This window comes from Varroa destructor, unplaced genomic scaffold (genome assembly GCF_002443255.2).
Source record: "Varroa destructor unplaced genomic scaffold, Vdes_3.0 BEIS01000004.1, whole genome shotgun sequence".
NCBI classification, from domain to species: Eukaryota; Metazoa; Arthropoda; class Arachnida; order Mesostigmata; family Varroidae; genus Varroa; species Varroa destructor.
Window position 1 is genome coordinate 52,639,938 of NW_019211457.1, and position 17,645 is coordinate 52,657,582.

At 38.6% G+C, this 17,645-nt stretch overlaps 2 protein-coding genes and 1 long non-coding RNA gene across 3 annotated transcripts; 1 reads left to right on the forward strand and 2 right to left on the reverse strand.

Annotated features, from left to right (window-relative positions):
* Nucleotides 1-682: 682 nt before the first annotated feature.
* Lipt2 (Lipoyl(octanoyl) transferase 2) lies at nucleotides 683-2,641 on the reverse strand. The gene is made up of 3 exons (XM_022802896.2): nucleotides 2,152-2,641; nucleotides 1,174-1,432; nucleotides 683-960 (listed from the first exon to the last, which is right to left on the reverse strand). The coding sequence occupies exons 1-3, from the start codon at nucleotides 2,366-2,368 to the stop codon at nucleotides 765-767; spliced, it is 672 nt and encodes a 223-aa protein (XP_022658631.1). The 5' UTR covers nucleotides 2,369-2,641; the 3' UTR covers nucleotides 683-764.
* An 862-nt stretch (nucleotides 2,642-3,503) lies between these two features.
* LOC111249910 (prolyl endopeptidase-like) lies at nucleotides 3,504-13,254 on the forward strand. Its single transcript, XM_022804374.2, has 3 exons — nucleotides 3,504-3,826; nucleotides 9,932-10,445; nucleotides 11,331-13,254. Exons 1-3 carry the CDS (start codon nucleotides 3,551-3,553, stop codon nucleotides 12,848-12,850), a joined length of 2,310 nt encoding a protein of 769 aa, XP_022660109.1. The 5' UTR covers nucleotides 3,504-3,550; the 3' UTR covers nucleotides 12,851-13,254.
* On the reverse strand, nucleotides 9,966-11,125 carry LOC147756344 (uncharacterized). The gene is made up of 2 exons (XR_015326470.1): nucleotides 10,992-11,125; nucleotides 9,966-10,691 (listed from the first exon to the last, which is right to left on the reverse strand). It is a non-coding gene; the product is annotated as an uncharacterized LOC147756344 (long non-coding RNA).
* Nucleotides 13,255-17,645: the final 4,391 nt, after the last annotated feature.

A 17,645-nucleotide genomic window follows, 5' to 3' on the forward strand; every position in this document is an offset into this window, starting at 1 on the left:
GAGCAGATCAAAACTCACCTGATAAACACATATGCTACACATAGATTATACACATATATGGTATAGATGTAAAGTGAAAATGCTCAATCCTACACTTGCGGCACGATAACAACGTTCAACCCTCAACCCTTTTAAATATTTTGAACCTGAAAATATAAGATAATGAAAGCTTTTAGGCTAAATTGCTTTTAGCCAGTCAATTAAATCAAAGCTCGCTTTAATCTGTACGGATCCTTGTGGGATTTGACCTATAGGTTTAACGGTGCTATTATAACATTTGACTTTTCTAACGAAAACCATTAGTCTTATTTTCAACTCACTTATAGATAATTATTTTTCCATTTCTGGTTAAAACCTCAGCAATTGCCAGTCACACATTTAAACTCATTCATATCGATCGATTTTCAGTGGAAAAAAGGATGTTTATTTTCAATATGTAATCAAATTAATATGTTTTAGTACTACTGAAGAAACTTCTCACAAGTATGTACAATTCCGTGCCAAAAATTTAAACTAAAAGTATCAGTAACGCAATCCAAGACATACAGTCTACATTCTATAGCCAGCCTTACTCATATCCTGTAGGTCATCATTCGAATTATAGTGGATGACAACAAGAGTTGGGGGAGGTCTCAAGTGTCAATAGTGCTGAAAAAAATTCAGCTTCGAAAATAAGCCAGAATTTATGTAATTTGAGTATATTGTTTATTCAAATCTTTAACGTTGTTTGACGTCGCACCTACGTGCTAACATCAGTGCAGACTTTATCGTACTTGACAGTTGAACGATTTCTCGAACATCGGCACGTAGTTCTTTTTAACTTCTTCGATAGTTACATTTCTATTAAGAACTTGGCTTAGTGACGTCACCCCTTTTCCTTCTAGTCCACATGGCACAATGTGGTCAAACCACTCCAAGTCCGTGTTGCAGTTAACCGCTGCTCCATGCGTGGTTACGTATCTGAAACGGTTAGAAATTCCTTTAGCAGACATCGTGCATTAAAAATCTGCTAGGAAAAATAGTTTCTTATTGTAGAACGAGTCCCAGGATTTTGGCAATTGCGTTCATAATTTATTACAACACATTCTTATATTTCTTTAGGCACTGTTTTTGTTACGCTGAAAATCATAAATATAAATAGCTACATTAGAATAGATGATTTGTATGAGTCACCTTGCACAGTGTATTCCAAGAGCAGCTATTTTCAGTGGTCTTTCTTTCAACCAAACACCCGTATCTGCAGTACGTATTGTTTCGACCCCGAATGTTTTGCAGGTATCTATTACGGACTGTTCCAGGTGGCAAACATAATTCCGCACAGATTTCCGCAGATGTGCGAAGCTGGCTAGATGCAAAATAGGATAAACAACCAGTTGACCTGGTCCATGAAATGTTATCAAACCACCACGGTCAGAACGGATAAAATCAGCTCCTGGAAATAAGTGCACGTTTAGACAGAAAATTAAATGTTTTTACATAGTACACGATATAGGTCGTGTATTCTTGGTACAGTGTGATGATTCAATTACAGTTCCATGTATCGAGGCTAGCAATTAGTTTAATGCAAACTCTTGCCAATGATAGGCGGCAGCCGAGGGTGATTTTGTATTCCATCTTGAAATTTTGCGGTCCGTATTGACTGCAAAATGTGACCCACAGGTATCCTGCGCTAATTTCTCACTTAAATTCGTTAATTCCTGGGATAAATTTGTACGAGAATCGGAGCTGCCATAACTGGAATAGCATTCGAGACCGGGGATCATGCAGTGGGTGGCCGATTAGCTATATAGTCCTTTTTTTTTTATGACAAACTTCAGCTTATAGTAAATTCTTATTTTATTTGTTTTAATGCTATTGTATCCGTTAGTTAAAATTGCCTATAACCTTCAGGGTCGCATATGCGTCTTTCTAGTGTGGTTGTACAGGGCATTTGTTTAAGCTACATGTTTTGACGTAAACGCACAAGAGTCCAATTTCTCTTGAGATCTCCCTCGTTTTATAGCTATATATATATATATATAGCTTATTGTTAGGTAATTTAGCTTTCCTACGATTCCCAAAAATTTCTGATCAATTTCGGTTATATATGTAGATTTTTGAGAAAGTGTATGAATCTTGAATAAGTTTTATTGGCGTCATGCAGGTACTGACCCAGTTTTTTAAGTCGATCTTCTTCTGAAACTCCATAATTCTTAATTCTAATTCCAACTGTGTAAACGGGTGTGTGTTCAACTAAAATAAGAGTATTTTCTGGATTGGCGCCTTTTTTCTGTTGTATTTTAATTTTGGTAGCCACGTCGTGTTGAACTTTTAGGGCATCCAAGTAGGGCATTCTACCTAAGCAAACGAGCCGTACGGCGGGCTTCATATTTTTTGCACCGTTGCTTATTAACAGAATCAAATGATCTAAATTCACTATAGAACATAGGCGTTGCACTATGCGACATACAGCAGTTTCAATGAGTATAGCATCTCGTAATATGAGATATTATCAATGATCATTGCAACGGATGTTATTAGAGTAAATTCTAGAAAAACTGCCTTTTTTTAACTCGGGTTAAATGCGATAAAATCTAAATTCTCTAACTTTGTTCGATGCCCGGCCAGCAGCTGCTCGCGTGTTCCTTGTTTGTAAACAGACAATCATCTGTTGGGTTGGAACCTACCCTATCGTCTGTATTCGCCAAAAGCCACGCGCGATTTTTGCTGAGTGTTTGAATGTGAAAACAAAAGAATTGCTTAATATAAGAAACAACTTTTATTCACAGGCTGCGCAGTATGAATCATTGGCGGAACTTGAATCAACAGTTCTTGGAATCCTCTAACTAGAGAATTTGCTATGCAAGCGATTACATCTATGCCTAATTGGTCAGTATTAGGATTTATAAACTTCAAAACGGTTTTGTCTTTTGAAGTATTAAAATCTACTAATGTCTGAATTTAAACAAAACGTTTCGAAACTATGAGGGCACAATATATGATCCGTCTTGTTTCGACCACCTAGAGTAGCCTATAGTGTCCAATACTATCAGCGAATATGTGCATACGTACAGAAGCTGTGGTGCCTAATGCTACATAACTTAAAAATAGTTTAATTTATATTTACGTGTGAATACATATATAATAAACGGCTCCGATAATTTTGGGTATGTCGACTAGCTAAGCTTAAGAAGCAAAGTATTTTAGATGTCGCATTTTTATAAGAACAAGCTTGGGACTCATGTTGAGTAAGGCAATGACTCGCTTCCCGCACTATTAACGCTATACGATTTGCCTGATCCCCCTGAACATCCGAGTGTACGTTTCAGAATATTTCAGATAAAAATAAAATATATTAATAGTGTCCCACGTTGTGTGGAACCGTGTATATTTTTGCTATGGCTAACTTCCGCCACCAGCTTTATCAGTCTGTTCGTGAATTGCACCATCCGTTAGCCGGGCGGGCGCGTAGTATTCGTCTGCTTTCCTTCATCTCTAAGCAATGTGTGGCTCTGTGTATGCCTCTAGTCTGGGGCTACCACACGTTCATAAGCTGTTTTGAGCGTGCTTTATGCGAAGAAGGCGCTATATTCTGAACCAGCCGCTAGCGCCTGTTGAGCGTCGTCGGATGCAGATTCTTTTGTATCGAACGCTCTGTTACAGAGCGAAGTCCTTTCTTCTGAATTATTCAAGACGTATAAGTTTATCGTCATTAGAAGCAGCTTGTCCTCGGTTATCGTGTATTTCTACTCAGTGGCGGTGCAATTCCTGGTTGGCCAGAATGCCTGGCATTGAATATCCGAAACCGAGGCGTGCCAATGTCAGAGATGAGCTCCATGAACAAATGGTATGGAATCGTCATTAGCAGTCACTTCACCTTATAGGTGACGGCTTTCAAGTCATTTACAAACTTGAATTAAGTATTTTGAAGTAGTGCTGTCGAAGGCTAGCGGTTATGCAATTATTTTACAGGGAATTTCAGGTGAGTACGACAGTCATTCCTAGCACGAAGTAGAGGGCTGCTGACGTTGTCTACAGCGAATCAATAACGCCGCACCCAGCGTCTTTACTTGAAAATCTGCTTAGATATAGCAAATGCGCTTATCACGCATAAAAAGCCACCCGTTTTGAAGTTAGTGTTACCTAGCGTAACACATCATTGCGTGGAAGATAGATTCATGAAACATTTGCAGGAGCAAATTGAATATTCATTGTTACTATAACAGTGTCGACGTGGGTAGGCTTTTAATCAGTGCATTACGATAGTCTTGATAAAAGAGTATTGCATAAAAGCTGCATCCTCTTTTTTTCATTTTTTATCATTAGTTTGTTATACTGCAACACTTTTTACTCATATAATGTTATAATTCATTAACATTTAAAACACATAAGACTTCCATAAACACATAAATCAAAAGTGATGCATAACTATTGTTTTTATTCATTCAGTGACTAGGTTTTAACATAAAGTTAATGGAAAATTTTGCCCATACTTTTCAATTAACAATCCTTTCGGATCGTCTTTGGCCTTCTTCTCGACCACGAACTAACAGTATAACTGCGAAATTCAATGTTCTCCGCACTGTAAAATTCTAGGTCTTTGGACCCTTTAGCGGTGTTTCTCCAAGCATTATCTGATCTCTTTTATTACAAACCACTAATATCAAGCTTCGTATAATCGTGTTTATAAGGATAGAAGTACAACAGTGCTTTACCTCCAGACCTCATTGATGTTTTTGGCACTTCCTCGTTTCAAGTAACTTAAGGTCTCAGTCGCCGTACCATTGCTTTAACTCGGCGTGCACCGTTTCGTAGTTCAAACCCGATCCATTATGTGTGCTTGTAGTCTGTAGTGTAATGTGTATGTCTCTGATGAGAAAATTGTTTCAGGCCTAATAGTCATTTCACGATTACTTGATTACCGATTTCAATAGGTTTTTCTGCTTTTTCTATAATACATTCTGCCACATGGGTAACACGTGAATGGTGTGCGCAACTGGTCGTGAGTGCGTAACCCCATGCAAAGCTTTACTGGACTAGCCAAGTTATATAATCTCGTTGCGCAAAAAAAAACGAGTTAAAATTACTAACTACGGCTTTATTTCTCAACGACTAATGACATCATTCTTTTTGAGCAATTCACAGTAGCGCTATTTCGTCTAAGTGGAGATCTATAAAACTAACTGTACGCACACTTATAGCGAAAAATAATTGTAGTGTTTTTAAGTAATGTTACGTTATTTTCTGTTTAACAGATTCATTTCGGATTAGGTACGAAATGTCGTCAGTCGGTATGATATAGATGTCCCATATACTTCACAGACCTGCTCAGGAATATCTATGTTTCTATTTAACCCCCTTAGACGCTTGTGATACCTTTCATGCAAAGACCAAAAAAATACAAATGGGGTCAGATCTACGAATAATTAGTGCGTTTGCCATTGAAATTTGCCAGAGGCAGACGGTATGCCGTAAGACATCCTCAGTTACCTGAGTCGCCACATGGGGTGATGAACCGGGTCGGGCGAGGTTTGCCCATTTCTAATAACGAAGTTTAGCAGACGTCGAGGTCGTAGAACGCTTGAGCAGCTGATTATGATCACGTAATTGTCGAGTATAAGTCGTTTATCGAGTGGCGTTCTGTTTTAGCGGCTCAGTTCAAGCTTATGGGATTCAACTATAAGTGCAATCATCCGTTAGATTTTTCTGTTAGAGCTATTTCAGAAAATAGTCATTGGCTACTTTACATGCACACAGGTATGCCTTTAGGTTCTACTTAACTTTTATCTAACTTTAGCTTTGCTCTTTTCTTGTGTGTTATATAAATTACACGCAAGAAATTGCCAACGTATATAATTATATTAGTTGGCAACTATTCAGCACGGTTAGATGTTTAGGCCTCGATTTCAGAAGTACTTTTACCATTGAAACATAGGCTTCTACACCATAAATAGAAACCACAGTGTACACCATTATCTTACTTGGAATGTTTAACCTACAATGTTTTCGCCGAATCACCTGTAAGCGTTCTAAGTATAATTACTCAAAATTTTATTTATAAAAAAAATCAGTTAAAATTACTTATCCCATCTAAACTTGTATGTTTCTATGCATAGTTAAGCTTAGGTTGTTTGATTTATGTCAGCTAAACCCATTTTAAAAAAAATGTCGGAGCGCCCTTATAGTCACAGCGAATCCGTGCTCTAACACCCCACTTTTCGGCGCATTTTAGAAGCTGTTGCAAATGGACCGATTGTTTGTAGCTTAGTCAGAATGATTTTGACTTTCCGCTGGATTGTGCACTATTTTTGATTGTTGTTTTCTCTTCGTCTTGCTAACAGAAACAACTTCTGGTTGCATTGTTAACTGCGCATTTCGACACACTCAGTAGTTGCTCGTCTGAGTCTGAATATTATTCGTTGTTCTTCCGTGAGATCTTTTACAATCATATAACGAGGTCTTCTGAAGTCACAAAATCATTGGTGATCAGGGATGAATAACGTCGTTTCCATCAAAAAGATGAAAGTAACGATAATTTTTATGCATCTTGAATAATCTATGTCTCTCAACTGAACGGAGGAGGGCCGAGTCAGGAAACTAAATTGGGTTCATTCATGCTGTAGTGAATAACTAATGCGCCACACGTCTCAGTCGGTGTTTTCACTTCCACAGCAGTTCAAGAAATACTGCTCTATGATTCTAGAGAGAGAAGTGCTTATAATATGATTCTATACCAATTCACTGTTACTAACGTATTGCACAATGTGCCCACCACTGGCGAAGTTGCCAATAACCGCGACAGTGGATTTTTTTTTTGTTATTGGATGTGGACAGCATGCAGCCCATAATTGGAGCTTCTTGTTCTTGCTGTGCTTGATCCTGAATCGACTATTGCAAGCATGAGTTACTCAACAATGAATAGCAATATACATGTTGGTAGTTTTATTAAGCATTACTTCAGATAGTTGGAACAACAGTTAGTACCTGGTTTGTCTCTCGATATTGCATTGTGAAGCACCCAGACTTGCAAGCCATTTGCGATCACGATGCTTCATAGCTGTTAGAGTACTTAATTGGTGAGCTTATGAACAGGCGAACACTATCTGACATTGACGTAATTCATTGAACTGGTGACCTGTGTCAGCCTAATTATAGCAACTGAATGCTGTTCCGGAGCATTTTCTCATCTGTCAACCTGTTTTTTAAAGGTGCTTATTATTGTTACGAAGTAAAGTTCTTCTGACTTATGACTGTTACTAATTTTGTTATCATGTTTGCTCAATGACTAAATTGCATGCTTCAGCGGCTCGTGGTGTTCTTTCCACAAATTTGTCTAAAGCTTTTACCTTACTAACTTGATTTCTATTCGGGTGCGGAACCCTAAAAAAAATAGAGAATCTCGAAACTTGATTTGTTTTTCTCAATGGCTTGCTCATTGGTGTCTGCGTCTTCAACTACATCCTATTTTTTAACATTTGTGTTTGCAGTTTCAACACATCTGCCAATGCGCATTTCTGAAACCACTTATCTTGACTGTTGGGCTAGTTAAGCTCGTTTTTTAATCCTATGTAAACCTTTCCCGCCTTTCTGCTAGGTATAGTGCCTGAAAATTCAGAACAGTTGACGCTTATGCACTAATAGTCACTATGGGCTACATTGTTGCTTATATTTCGGTAGTGACTCAGTCCCTTTGGTACGCGAAGCGTTAGTTTACACGTAAAACTATTTATAGTACGTGTAACGGAGCTGTCCACGACACTGCGTCGAATCTTTTTTATCACACCTTTTTGACGCATTATCACAACACTGTGAATCGGCTATTAGTAAGAGCATTACAGTCAACTTGGTAAAGGGGTGCTTTGAGCCGCAAAGTGGATACAAAAGAAATCATAAGACAGTGCTTTATTGTTCGGGGCGGTATAATATGAGTAGTTAATACGCCTTTTTTAATGCTTTACAGTAAGCAGTTACGCAAATAGGAACAAGTTAATCAATGATATATATAGTAGTATCAAGCATACTTAAGGACACGTTGTGGCCTGAGTTCGAATTGAGGCGTGGACGGCGGTACCGAATATAAAATCCGATACGGCCAGCTTGCGGTCTCATAAGTACGCTGAGGAAATCCTAGAAAAATTCGGCTGTGTTTGAAGTAGTAGTAGTAGTAGTAGTTGAGGGTGATACCCGTAAGACTTCCATAAGAGGGGTAGCTGAGAATCAGCTTGAAATCATTGCAGGGTAACTCTAAAGACGTATTAAGAAAACATTGGCAAAGAACATGCGCCAAACGTATAGCCAATTCATAGTGATACTTTGTGAATAGCGAACTTTAGCAGCACCGAAGTCTAAACAAAACTGATTCTAATAGCTTCGTTCCTGTCATTCAGGGAACCCAGTGTTAACAAAGAAAATATATGTAAACATTATTTAGTTAGCTGAAGGGTCGAAAAATCGGTTTTGTTATTCGTTGTAACTATTGTGTGTGTGAGCTGCGTTTACATCTTACAAATGTAACGTAGTGCTTCGCGTAATTGATACAAATCTGGCCATTATATGATCATACACGCTAGTGTGCAAGTAGTTTTTTCTGATTATTTTATATAATATATAGCATCTTAATCAGTGGGCACTGCGAGGAAAACTAGGATTTTCTGAAATAATGAATCAAGCGTTGGGAAGAGTAAGATAACAGTGGTTTCACACGGGTAAATCGAATTCGGAGCTCTTATGCACATTGCCGACAGCATGTACTTCAAGGCCTATCGCTTTATCATATTTGGCCTTTCAAAGATTAGGTTCGTTTTCCTGCTCGTATAGGATTCAGCAACAGGACAACGTTACCGCAACGTAGACTATTTCCGTTCCAAACTGTATTTTTATATTCAGAAAGTTGGACACCGTAAAAGGGCACTTACGCATCAGTTTCTAGAATAAAATAGGCTTTTCCTCCGACAACCGCGCTTCTATTATTTGTGTGAGCCTCTAAAATTGGCTGTTTTTGGATGGTCGCCTCTTAATCCCACGAGAAGATTAATTAGCGTATTCTTTTAGCGACTAAGTATGGGTGATTCAGGAATAATAAGCAAACGTATACTCGCAAAATTGGTGCATAATTAATGTACAACTATGTGAGTCGTACTGTCATCTTGGCAAACCGCCGAATCGGCAATGATCGTCACGCATCCTTCTGAAGACTTGCGTTGCTGCAGTAAATTTTCAACCAATACTATGAAACGCATTGCTGCACCGAGCTGCCTCAGCTAGTTTCTAAACTGTTACAATCCTGACGGTACTATCAGCATATTAGTATTATAGATTTGTTTGCTATCGCATTTCGCCTGACCATGTGATTGTACCTTCTACTAGGCAACTTCCATAAAAATAAACTCAGTAGACTCCGGTTGATTCAGCTCAAGTGAAAGCAAGTTCTAAAACACTCGTGTGGTGGAATATAAAGAATCTGTTAGATTCGATTTTGGTATGATTATAATCTAGTATGGAAGTGCATATATGCTATAGTCATTTGAAAGCGAGCGGGGTAAAGAACGATGCGAGAAGAACGTTATCTAAGTGCATAAATGAAAAAATAAATCGATAAGCGCAAGCGGACTAAGGTGCTAGAATTGTGTGTAACAGTTGTTTCTGATTACGTGCCCAGGTGGTAGTACATGTGCTTTTTTGTTCTATTATAAACTATATTAGTATATCAAGCGTGATTTAATTTAGGAATTATTACGTTTGAGACTGATGTATATATTACGGTCCAACAACCAAGACATAGTTTGCAATGTCGTAACATTTAGGCATTTAATTAAATTCCGTATGATTGTTCTAGCTTATTGATGCTTATGACGTTCTATGATAATCTACTGTAAACTACTGTACTTAGCACGGCGTTCCGAGGCGTAAATGTATCGAAATCGACTCATTTAACTAAAATGTACTATTCCAGGTAGAAGATCCTTACCGATGGATGGAAGATCCTGATGCGGAAGAGACAAAAGCGTTTGTCAGCGCTCAGAATGCTATCTCAAAAAGAATTATTGAAGAATGCCCATATCGAGAACAGATCAAAGGAAGACTTACCGAACTGTGGAATTATCCGAAGTACACTGCGCCATCAAGAAAAGGCGAGCACTATTACTACCGCAAAAATGATGGCTTGCAGAACCAATACGTGCTGTATCGCAAACAGGGACTGAATGGATCACCGGAAATATTCCTCGATCCTAACCTGCTATCTGAAGACGGCAGCGTCGCGTTGACTGTGAGCAAGTTTTCGGAAAAAGGCACTTACTATTGCTATGGCCTTTCTGAGTCAGGATCGGACTGGTCGACGTTATACATCAAGGACTGCAAAACGAAGAAAGACTTACCGGAGAAGCTGGAAAGGTTTCGATATTCGAACGTATCATGGACCAAGGATGAGAAGGGTCTCTTCTACGGACAATACGCTGATTGGACCGGTAGGTTTCTATCTAGAAGTGCTAATTAGGAACAGATTATTCATTTGCATGTAAAAGTATTACTAAGCACGTTTATATTGACATGGCGTTCTATCTATTTGTGAAATGAATAGATACTTAGTATAGAAAAAGGCAAATAAATTTGATACTGACCAACCCTGCGCCCGAGTCCCATGCTATTTGTTTTAGTTCTTCTCGGCTCTTCTTTGGGGGTCGCATGTTTGCTAATGAGCTGAAGAATTATGTCTGTAGCAGACAGAAATACGACGGGAAAATTGAAAAAAGCAGGTCAGAGTAGTTCCGATGAAATAACACGATGGTATTGGTCTCGATGTATTATCTGTCCGATGTTTTGACTCTAGCTACGTATTGAACGGCGCCGTGATCCATGTCGTAAAGTTTCCTAATCTGAATAGAATTGTCTGACCAAAATTTTACTATTCATATAATACAGATATTGTGAAGTCTTCTATGTAATGCGATTTTTCGGTGTATTCCTAAAAAATGCTCTAACTCTACATTTAAATAGAAAAAAAAAAACATTACCTTAGATAGTGAAGTGTCGTAGGCCCATTTTCTCATACATTTGAAAACTTGGAAAGGATGCAATCGAAACTCTCAGGGTGGGTACACTCATGTGCACCGTTGCAGTAACAGCACCGTTCTTAGGACTTCACATCAGAACTACACCGATATTTCAAAACCACATATTATTAGTATAAAGTACGAATGAAATCTGGCTTTAGATATTTGGGAAATCATAATTTGATTAGTAATAAAATTTGTAAGTCTGTGTGTTGCGATTACTCAAAGAACTACTGACTTGAATACAAATATCAGGTAGATGTCCATAAAAGATTCTGCTATTTATATAATATATTGCAGGTAAAGTGAGCGGAACTGAAGCTAAAGCTGCTACAAACCAGAAAATATTCTATCATAAGCTGAATACACCTCAGGAGCAGGATATACTGGTCGCTGAGTTTGTCAAAGAACCAAATTGGAGGATGGTGACGGAAGTGTCGGACTGCGGCAAGTATCTCGTCCTAACCGTAATGGAGGGTTGTAAAGATACGATGATTTATGTTTCCGACATTTCTCAAGGTATAAACGGGCCTCTTGAGCTAAAGTGCGTTTACGGAAAATTTGATTGTCAACTTAACTACTTGGCAAACGACGGCGAAACCTTCTATTTCCACACAAACAAAGACCGACCCAATTACGGTATCATCAAGTTTGATCTGAAGAACCCGGAAGAGTGGATCGACGTAGTACCTGAAGACAAGCAAAACGTACTTGAATGGTCACAATGTGCTAATGGAGACAAGCTGATTCTGGCTTATTTGAAAGATGTTGCCAACGTTATTAATATCCACCATCTTCAAACCGGCAAATACATGCAAACTCTTCCATTCGATATTGGCACGATTGGAGCTATGACCGGCGAACGTAATGACTCGGAGCTGTTTTTTAATTTCGTCTCATTTTTGACGCCTGGAACGATTTATCGTTGCGAAATTGATAAGGCGCCTAACGCCACGTTGGAAGAGTATCAACGAATTCAGCTTGATGGAGTAACAACCGACGATCTTACTGTGAAGCAAATCTTCTATGAAAGTAAGGACTCTACGAAGGTGCCGATGTTCATTATTCGACAGAAGGATGCTTCACTTGATAGTACTGCTCCATGCCTCCTTTACGTTTACGGAGGGTTTAATATTTCTGTCCAGCCTTCGTTTTCGCCCTTCCGACTAATGCTCGTGAAGCTACTGGGCTTTACTGTAGCCGTCGCCAATGTACGAGGAGGCGGTGAGTATGGTGATGTCTGGCATAATTCGGGTAGACTAAAGAACAAACAAAATACCCTAGATGATGTGCATGCTGCGGCAAAATTCCTCGCTGATAATGGGTATACAACAGCTAACCGGATTGCTTTGATGGGTGGATCCAACGGTGGTATGGTTACCACCGCTTGCATTAACCAACGGCCAGAACTCTTCGGCGCCGCTGTTGCTCTGGTACCCGTCACAGATATGTACCGTTTCCATAAATTCACAGTTGGCAGCGCCTGGTGCTCGGACTATGGATGCCCAGATGTAGCATCCGACTTTAGTGTGCAGGCAACTTACTCACCTCTACACAACGTGCCACAAAATATTGATAACTTTCCAAGTCTTCTGGTGTTGACAGGCGACCATGATGACCGAGTAGTACCGTCCCACTCATTAAAATACATCGCCGAAGTTCAGCATCGTTTAGGCGACAAAAATAAGAACCCGCTGCTGGCGCTCATTGATACAAAAGCGGGACATGGCTCGGGCAAGCCAACCTCCAAAGTTATTGCAGAGCTTGTCGATGTCATATGCTTCCTCTACAAGACGCTTAACTTGAAATACAGCCTCTAATTTGATAAAAAAAAAAAACTCGATATAAAATATCAGCTGGTCGTCATGCTTTTTTATTTTTTTTATTCATTTTTAAAGCAGTATGTTTTCTGCTTCTGCTTAGTGGACTGAGTCGGATACACAACAAAGAGGCGATAGAAACAGCGTCTAATAGGAAAACGTTTAGGCTATCAAACTTACAGCAATAGATCGGATATGAGTCTATTTATATCTATAATTTAATTTCGAAATCTAGATTACGTTGCAAATTCGTTGCTTGACGGATATCTGATTGAACTTAGTTAAGCGAATAGCTTTTACACTATTCCAAATGCTATCTACTTCGATATGGCTACACGAGTAATGGTAAATGCTGTATTATTTTCTTATAGAAATAAAGGTGATCCAAAGTAAACATGTCTTCATTTGCTTTAATTTTTTTTGTGATGTGTAAAACGAACCTAGATGCTTATGATTTTGGGAGACCAACCTTTTCGATTTTGTAGATTTGTTCTTTTGGATATGGACCTCTATCTGGGCTAACGGATCTGCTACAAATGAAAAGTATTCTACAAACATGGACCACCATTATTATTAACTATATTCTCATTTAATTACCAGCATATGGGTAATTTGTGTTTCTTGATAAGCTTTTTCGAAGCGGAAAAACTAGTTAGGCTATGAGTAGGTGCAGCTTTTCGGGTAATTAAAATAATGTATATTCAGCTCGTGCTTCGAGGCGAAACATAAATAGGCCAAAAAAAAAAAGCGACTGATTCCCATTCTACGCACAATATTCCGTTTTTGTCATCAGCCGCGGTTTTCACGCTTACTCCATAAAACGATTTATTGTTGAAATAGTGATTCGCATAGGTAATCAAATAATGGTCACGCTGTAGAAAAATATTTCATTCCGTGTGATGAAAAATTGTGGCCTGATATTATATACAGGGTAAGGCAGAGGTCTCTTGACAGTCCCGAGGGTTTCTTTGTATTGTATATATACTGTATATTATGTATTGTGTATAAATTATTGTATATATTGTATATATATATATATATATATATGATGCACTTAATCTTTTATGTGACGTTCTAAAACTAGCAAGAGACTTTTGCCATGCGCTGTGTTTATAGAGTCTGATCTTTACATATAAAGAGCAAAGCTCAACCTAATTCTGCTTTTTAGGGGTCAATATTATCTAAATAGTAATTTTAAAGAGAACCCTCTAGTCGTACCTCTTTGGAAACTTACCGAACCTAACAATAATGAACTCTGTTGAATTTTTTTGAAACTTGCCCATATGTGCGAACGACTACGACACATTCATTCGCAACATTAAAGGTAATTGTCGCTAGCGAAGAAAAGTGTTTATATATATATATATATATATATATATATATATAGCAAAGAAACCGTATGAAAACCGAAGCAGCGAATCTATATGTTGTCCAGGGTAGAGGGTGTTGTCGGCATAGGATAGGTGTTTACATGGAAAGACCTGCGTTAGCGGCTAGTGATTATAATATGAGCACAACGTTGGGATCTCGCCGTGGGGCTCTGTTGTTAGTCTGAGGCAATTGTTACTGCTGTCAGTTCATATAAAATTTACTTAGTGGAGCTGCTTATCGACCGAAACTGATTTCAAATACCCAATTCGAAGCAATATGAATAAACCATGGATAAATGCCAAAAAAAAAACCATAATATTTTATGAGTTGTAATAGTAATTGAGGAATACTGTAACTTGTGCAGCTTTAATTTACACTTTTGCATAACCAACGCAGGGTATCGCGCGGTAACGATCACTGAACACGTTCGAACTAATTCTGTAACGAATGACACAAGCAAAAGTTAGTTGTATCGAACCGTTTGGGTTCTTTGGCCCTAAAATTTCCTTAATGTTTTGTAAAGCGAACATTTTGTTGATAAAGTCCTCTCGGTCCAATATTCCTATATATTATATTCTGATATGATAAAAACTGACTGTACGTGTAATAAACGTGGATCTGGAACACGGCGTTGAAAAATAAGGGTGCTGCTGAGTCACTGTCACAATTCATATGGTTCTAGCTGCATTGATAGCTAGGAGATAATCCTATATGACAAATTTTATGATGATAATTCTAATTTCTCTATCGGTTGTAAAATTTATGATTCACACTTTACTGATGTTTGAAGTTCTCGTTGAGAAATATATCGCACATTTTATCTAATTAAGTTAAAATTATTTGGATTTTATAGAAATATAGAGCTTGTACATGAATTTCATAGGATTTTACAGTTATAGTAAGGCCAAGAATTAAAAGTAAATGGAAAACGTTGTGCTACTACTTAAGTGTTTAAAATCGAGCTGCCAAATGGCTGTACTTAATACAAGGGTGTACAAGGACGAATATTTCCGACTGTTGTGCGCTTATAGATATGACAACAACTCAACATCGACTCTTTTCTATAGCAAGCCATTGCAGAGAGTAACATAAAATATTCATGTTTCAAGGAAGGTTTTAATATTGTGGTCTAATCGAGTTTTGCAATGAAGTCGCTTCGATATTTCGATGGTGTAGAAAACGAGATATGTATTTAAACTGCGGTACCACAAAGACTGCATTAGTTTTAGTTTTTTTATAAAGAAAGCAGCTATTGCATACATACTAGCTAGCCTATCTCAAGTTAACAAATTAGTATAGGTGGAAAAACGCTCCAGTGTAGTAAGGAAAATTTAGCAGTATGTAAGAAATCAGTTGACTAGTTTCATTTTCACTCTCTGATAACACCTGTAATAATAAACTGTGTGTATATATGTATATATATATATATATACACAACCCGATCGAATATTTTAATGAATGGCTCCTAGAACATTGTGGAATGCTTGGAATTCTAGCTTTCGGGGTCCAACGGGATTTCCTGAAAAACCCTGTTGTCGTTTTGAATTTACAATTTCATCGCTAAGAACTCTACGAGCTATGAACTCCAGCCGATTCAAGCGACTCTTGTATAATTTACCACGGCTTCAGGTCCAAAGTAAGTGTAAAACCAGTATTTTAGTATATTGTTAGTTTTTCTTTGAGAGATTTATATCTTTTAGAACAGATACATATTTGCAATAAGTAAATGTTTTTCGACTTGTAATTTGATGGTACGATTTGATATTCGCTATTCCATCCATAAGGTGAACACCGCCTGTTGATGGTGTTCATCTTGACACCACACAAGCACAGAGGGGAAGCCGTCACGTTGGCGACGACGCCACTCCGTAAGATCGTATTGTACCCGCCGTTTGGAATAGTGACGTTCATACGGTCAGCCGATGTCTTATACTTCGGCACAGGTTTCCTGTACAAGTGCATTATTCTCGAGTCAAAAATAGGCCCGCGTAGATTTATCTTTGTCACTGTGTGGCTACACGATTGGAGTGACAATGTATATTTGTGAGCACACAGGAGCAGATGGATTCATTCAGAAACAGGGGTCATATGCTTATTGGATGTGAATAAAATATATTGTCACTGGAAGTCGAATAATTGGGCCAAACATTGTATTAAGTATATATTCGGCTTTGTGATAATTATTCCATTGCAACAGGCTTAGCTAATTACGAAGCGTATCCGGAGCATGCTTTTAATATATAGAATGCGAATTTGCCTAGAGAACTTAAAAACTCATTCTACGTTAAGCTCATCAATTATCAATTTTGTGTGACATGCGACGTGGGCATGTGTCCGTCCTAACCCCCATGGAACATAATCAATGCAATATATAACAATCTTCGAATCGGGATACCAACATATATTGAAAGAGCTAATTGAACTCAAAGTGGCTGCAAAGTTATGAACTCCCTTTCGTGTCCTGAGGGGTCGGCACCTTTTGCCTAATGCTGTCGTAGGCGTTGGCTGAAGTACCGGCCCACCAAGCTATGATCCCTTGATTTTAAAGATAGGTTAATCATTAGTAACTTGGCCGCTCGTCCGCTTTTCAGTATAAAAATTGATCGTCCAGGCAAAAACAGCGTCCAAAGAGTAAGGTATTGGATAAAACCAGGAGACACATAAACGACGGCCTATAAATATCACATGCCTTTGTCGTCTCAACTTCGTCATGAACCCCCGAATCCGGTCCAGCCCTAAGGCCAATTCTTTTCCGACCGCCGTTTTACAGGTGGACGACCTAGGCAACGAGCTAGGTAGTTACTATCGTAACCCGCCAAGCTACTATCATAGTGTAAGCTGTATGCGTGTAGAGAAGGATCGGCTTGAAGGGTAACTAAGTCGGTTTTTGATACTGTCTCTTCTTGCTTCTGGTACTGGAATTGTTACTGGCTAGTGATTGAGGGAATCAGCCTAGTATGAGGTTTGTTCAACTTGTATTATAGGCAAAAGGTATACAGCTAAGGCGGCTGTGGAATCGCCAAACCCGGTGTTCGCCGCCCATGACTTACTCGAATGCTGCGCAACTTGGACAAATTCTTAAATCGTCATGCCACAAAACACCATACCATTGGGATTCACAAGCAAGAGACCTACCCTCAAGAGTACGTTCCATAACCCGCTTTTCCTTACTTCAACATGCGTCGTTATTCTCTTCCAGATAATATTAGCCTGACGATTCCCTTGACATATTGTACAGCGTGGGAGGATACGAGGGGCACAGAAAAAAATCAAAGAAGCGCACAGCCACGATGATACATTATTGAATTTTATGATAAAGTACGGCGCAGCGATGAGGCACTTTGCATCAAGTCTATTTTAGTCTAACCAAAGTACCAGGAACATTAAACCGCTGTGAGAATGCATAGACTACATTTGGCGTGCC

What these genes read in the sequence shown, in the direction of transcription:
- LOC111249910 (XM_022804374.2), top strand. Translation starts at nt 3,551, where the DNA reads ATGCGAAGAAGGCGCTATATTCTGAACCAGCCGCTAGCGCCTGTTGAG. An exon ending in ATGAGCTCCATGAACAAATG is followed by an intron (nt 3,827 to 9,931) that starts GTATGGAATCGT and finishes GTACTATTCCAG; the next exon opens with GTAGAAGATCCTTACCGATG. An exon ending in ACAATACGCTGATTGGACCG is followed by an intron (nt 10,446 to 11,330) that starts GTAGGTTTCTAT and finishes AATATATTGCAG; the next exon opens with GTAAAGTGAGCGGAACTGAA.
- Lipt2 (XM_022802896.2), bottom strand. Translation starts at nt 2,368, where the DNA reads ATGAAGCCCGCCGTACGGCTCGTTTGCTTAGGTAGAATGCCCTACTTG. An exon ending in AGATCGACTTAAAAAACTGG is followed by an intron (nt 1,433 to 2,151) that starts GTCAGTACCTGC and finishes ACTTATTTCCAG; the next exon opens with GAGCTGATTTTATCCGTTCT. An exon ending in CTTGGAATACACTGTGCAAG is followed by an intron (nt 961 to 1,173) that starts GTGACTCATACA and finishes TAACCGTTTCAG; the next exon opens with ATACGTAACCACGCATGGAG.